A 5,619-nucleotide genomic window follows, 5' to 3' on the forward strand; every position below is an offset into this window, starting at 1 on the left:
AACTGTATGCCAATAAAATGGACAACCTGGAAGAAATGGACAAATTCTTAGAAATGCACAACCTTCCGAAAATGAACCAGGAAGAAATAGAAAATATGGACAGACCAGTCACAAGCACTGAAATTGAAACTGTGATTAAAAATCTTCCAACAAACAAAGGCCCAGGACCAGATGGCCTCACAGGAAAATTCTATCAAACATTTAGAGAAGAGCTAAAACCTATCCTTCTCAAACTCCTCCAAACAATAGCAGGAGGAACACTTCAAAACTCATTCTACGAGACCACCATCACCCTGATATCAAAACCAGACAAAAATATCACAAAGAAAGAAAACTACAGGCCAATATCACTGATGAACATAGATGAAAAAATCCTTAACAAAATACTAACAAACGGAATCCAACAGCATATTAAAAGGATCATAAACTATGATCAAGTGGGGTTTATCCCAGGAATGCAAGGATTCTTCAATATACACAAATCAGTCAATGTGATACACCCTATTAACAAATTGAAGGAGAAAAAACATATGATAATCTCAACTGATGCAAAGAAATCTTTTGACACAATTCAACACCCATTTATGATAAAATCCCTCCAGAAAGTAGGCATAGAGGGAACTTTCCTCAACATAATAAAAGCCATATATGACAAACCCACAGCCAACATCAACCTCAATGGTGAAAAACTGAAACTATTTCCACTAAAATCAGGAACAAGACAAGGTTGCCCGCTCTCACCACTATTATTCAACATAGTTTTGGACGTCCTAGCCACAGCAATCAGAGAAGAAAAAGAAATAAAAGGAATCCAAATTGGAAAAGAAGTAAACCTGTCCCTGTTTGCAGATGACATGATACTATACATAGAGAATCCTAAAGATGCTACCAGAAAACTACTAGAGCTAATCAGTGAATTTGGTAAATTAGCAGGATATAAAATTAATGCACAGAAATCTCTTACATTCCTATACACTAATGATGAAAAATCTGAAAGTGAAATTAAGAAAACACTCCCATGTATCATTGCAACAAAAAGAATAAAATATCTAGAAATAAACCTACCTAAGGAGACAAAACACCTGTATGCAGAAAATTATAAGACACTAATGAAAGAAATTAAAGATGAAACACATAGATGGAGAAATATACCATGTTCTTGGATTGGAAGAATCAACATTGTGAAAATGACTGTACTGCCCAAAGCAATCTACAGATTCAATGCAATTCCAATCAAGCTACCATGGGCATTTTTCACAGAACTAGAACAAAAATTTTCACAATATATATGGAAACACAAAAGACCCCAAATAGCCAAAGCAATCTTGAGAAAGAAAAACAGAGCTGGAGGAATCAGGCTTCCTGACTTCAGACTATACTACAAGGCTACAGTAATCAAGACAGGATGGTACTGGCACAAAAACAGAAATTTAGATCAATAGAACAGGATAGAAAGCCCAGAGATAAACCCACACACATATGGTCAACTTATTTTTGACAAAGGAGGCAAGAATATACAATGGAGTAAAGACAGCTTCTTCAATAAGTGGTGCTGGGAAAACTGTACAGCTACATGTAAAAGAATGAAATTAGAGCACTCCCTAACACCATACACAAAAATAAACTCAAAATGGATTAACGGGGGCTTCCCTGGTGGCGCAGTGGTTGAGAATCCGCCTGCCGATGCAGGAGACACAGGTTCGTGCCCTGGTCCGGGAAGATCCCACATGCCGCGGAGCAACTAAGCCCGTGAGCCATGGCCGCTAGGCCTGTGCGTCCGGAGCCTGTGCTCCACAACGGGAGAGGCCACAACAGTGAGAGGCCCGCATACCGCAAAAAAAAAAAAAAAAAAAAAAAAAAAATGGATTAACGACCTAAATGTAAGGCCAGATACCATCAAACTCTTAGAGGAAAAAATAGGCAGAACACTCTATGATATAAATCACAGGAAGATCCTTTTTGAGCCACCTTCTAGAGAAATGGAAAAAAATAAAATAAACAAGTGGGACCTATTGAAACTTAAAAGCTTTTGCACAGCAAAGGAAACCATTAACAAGATGAAAAGACAACCCTCAGAATGGGAGAAAATATTTGCAAATGAAGCAACTGGCAAAGAATTAGTCTCCAAAATTTACAAGCAGGCCATGCAGCTCAATATCAAAAAAACAAAGAACCCAATCCAAAAATGGCCAGAAGACCTAAATAGACATTTCTCCAAAGAAGATATACAGATTGCCAACAAACACATGAAAGAATGCTCAACATCATTAATCATTAGAGAAATGCAAATCAAAAGTACAATCAGATATCATCTCACACCTGTCAGAATGGCCATCATCAAATAATCTACAGACTATAAATGCTGGAGAGGGTGTGGAGAAAAGGAAACCCTCTTGCACTGTTGGTGGGAATGTAAATGGATACAGCCACTATGGAGAACAGTATGGAGGTTCCTTCAGAAACTAAAAGTATAACTACCATATGACCCAGCAATACCACTACTGGGCATATACCCTGAGAAAAAGCATAATTCAAAAAGAGTCATTTACCAAATGTTCATTGCAGTTCTATTTACAATAGCCAGGACATGTAAGCTACCTAGGTGTCCATCAACAGATGAATGGATAAAGAAGATGTGGCACATATATACAGTGGAATATCACACAGCCATAAAAAGAATGAAATTGAGTTACTTGTAGTGAGGTGGTTGGACCTAGAGAGTGTCATACAGAGTGAAGCAAGTCAGAAAGAGAAAAACAAATACTGTATGCTAACACATATGTGTGGAACCTTAAAATAAATGGTCATGAAGAACCTATTGGCAAGATGGGAATAAAGATGCAGACCTACTAGAGAATGGACTTGAGGATACAGAGAGGGGGAAGGGTAAGCTGGGACAAAGTGAGAGAGTGGCAAGGACATATATACACTACCAAATGTAAAATAGCTAGTGGGAAGCAGCCGCGCAGCACAGGGAGATCAGCTCTGTGCTTTGTGACCAACTAGAGGGGTGGGATAGGGAGGGTGGGAGGGAGACGCAAGAGGGAGGAGATATGGGAACATATGTATATGTATAACTGATTCACTTTGTTGTAAAGTAGAAACTAACACCATTGTAAAGCAATTATACTCCAATAAAGATGTTAAAAAAATAAATGGATAGTTCAAGATTCTGTGTCAGAATATTTGCAAATCAAAATAAATAGAGGTGGTCAACCAACTGTGAAAATTTAGCTTTTCAAAGACATGGCCAGAATTTTCAAGATGTTTTATTTGATAACACTTAAAAAGGAAGTGCTCAAGGAATGGAAAAGAAGCACGGTGAAGCAGACTGTCTAGTATTCAGTAAAACTGGTTCTCATCTTAGGCTGTACTGCTCATGCCATTTTTGATCCTTAGCAATTCATTTTACTTCTTGGAGGTACCTTTCCATCTAAGATGATGTTTTGCTAAGTTTTACAGTACCCCAGCCAGCTTCACAATTCTGTCATTATATTATTGCCTTGGTTTTATTGAATTTAATAACTCAAACATAAGATATTCACTTTTTTTTCACTACCTAAATATATAACATTTTTTTGGCAAAATGCTGATATTTTGTTATGTGTTTTTCATGGTCAAATATTTATTTGAAGTACTAAAAAGAAATGACCCACTTTTTGAAGGTCAGCATTTTAAAACACTTGCTAGAATGTATAAAAAGCTTCAGATCAGCCATAGCCTCAATACAGATTACTTCCCAAGGAATGACAGTGATTTTTAAATTTCCCTGATGAACTGCAAAATATTTCAATGTGCTGACAATACTGAAGAACAATGTCATGTCACACCATGGCAGACCATGAGGAAAACATGATAGAGATTCACAAAAAGAAGTTCATTTTTCAGTGTATATTTAGAGAGATGTTTTATGCTATCATCATGTTTTCTTATCATTGAAAGAGCTAAATAAATATCAATTTTGAACAGAACAGAAAAACAGTTATTCTTCATGTTAGCTTCACTTTAAATATGAAAATATATAAAGTTGATATTTCAGTGCTAGTTTTAAATACCAATGTTATCTAAATAAAAGCATTGAATAAGATCTGGTTTAGCGTTCAGAGAAAAAAATCTTTATTTCAACTGAAGGTTATGGTTTATGTGTATCTGTCTAGCCATATGGGTGAGTGTAAGATCTCCTATTACCTTAGCTCTTCATGGAGTAGTTTATTTTTTTCATTGTCAATTAGGTTCAATTACAAATAATCACACTGATATTGTGAGTTAAATTAAAAAATAACAGCAATGTATGCTGTTTTAACTTAGGACAATTTATTGCAAAAGGATTAGAGAAATCCCACAGTTAAGAAAACATGAATAAGAGACAACAAGAAACATGAGGCAGACAATTATGAAATGATAAACATTCCTAAAATCTTAGACACTAAATACTTTTTATCTTGGCTTGGTCCTGGGTGATCTTGTGTGGTATAGTTATTGTAGTCAGACTTAGATAATTCTTTTATGGCCTCAAATATTGGGCTCCTGGGGTAGGATTTCAACAGAAGCTAGAAAATCCATATCTTCCATAGAAGAATGGGTAGCGATGGCAGCCATATCCAAAGCTTCCATAACGAGAGTCATATTTATAGCCTCTGAAGCCACATCCATAGCGCAGTCTGCAGAAGCTGCCACATCCACAACCATAGCCATACCCCAGTCCACCAAAGCCACCATAGCCATAGCTCAGGCCTCTGTAGTAGTTGCTGTAGTAGCTCATGGTGTCAGGGGTGGTGAGTTTGGTTTGCTGTTCAAGACAAGATCCTGAGTGCGGATCTCAGCATGTGTAGAGGGAACCTTATATACCCTGGTCAGAGCATGTGATTAAATCATGTGTTATTCTGCATATTACCTGTATAGCCTTCCTATGTGTCATTCTGCATATTACCTGTAATGTTATAACTCATTAGTCTGCTGTCTCCTGACACAGAGAGAGGTCTTCATTCTCATTAAAATATTTCAGGTTACTTAGCTTCTTATTTAAGAGGTTCTTGAGCCTGTTGCTTTGATTTTATGGGAAGAAATGTCTGACTCTTCAAAATTTGTGCATTCCAAACTCTAAGTTGAATTGTTTATTATCAGGTATATTACACCATTTACATTGGATGGCATTTTTTTTATAATTAAACATTTCCTCTGTTCTGTCATCTCCTGAATGAATAACTCCATCTCCAACTAAATTCACAGATACTTTTTCGATTTACAGATGTTAAATCTATATTTTTTAGAAAGCAAACTTATGGGGTGAGGACTGAAGAAAGTGCCTCTTTTAGAATATATGAAAACATTTTAAATTTTTAAAATAGAAGTCATATGTTGATTTTTAGCATTTAACTCACAATAACCTTTATAATTTTTGGCTTTACACACCATCTTCAGAACCTTTTGGTTGCAGAACATGGAACAATTAATTTCAGAAATTGAGGGCACAAAATCCATCTCAAAAGCTGGCTTATCGGAGTAGCAGTTCAATTTTCATTTCAAATCCTAAAACCTTACTCCATAATTGGTTCTATTCAAAGTCCTACTAAAATTTCAGATTGCATCTGCGTCTATGTTTTTGCACAAGCCAGCCTA

General features: G+C 36.3%; 1 protein-coding gene across 1 annotated transcript; it reads right to left on the reverse strand.

Moving 5' to 3' along the window:
• Positions 1 to 4,540: 4,540 nt before the first annotated feature.
• On the reverse strand, positions 4,541 to 4,762 carry LOC131756913 (keratin-associated protein 19-8-like). Its single transcript, XM_059063971.1, has one exon. The coding sequence runs from the start codon at positions 4,760 to 4,762 to the stop codon at positions 4,541 to 4,543; it is 222 nt and encodes a 73-aa protein (XP_058919954.1).
• Positions 4,763 to 5,619: the final 857 nt, after the last annotated feature.

The sequence above is a fragment of the Kogia breviceps genome, chromosome 5, assembly GCF_026419965.1.
Source record: "Kogia breviceps isolate mKogBre1 chromosome 5, mKogBre1 haplotype 1, whole genome shotgun sequence".
NCBI lineage: Eukaryota > Metazoa > Chordata > Mammalia > Artiodactyla > Physeteridae > Kogia > Kogia breviceps.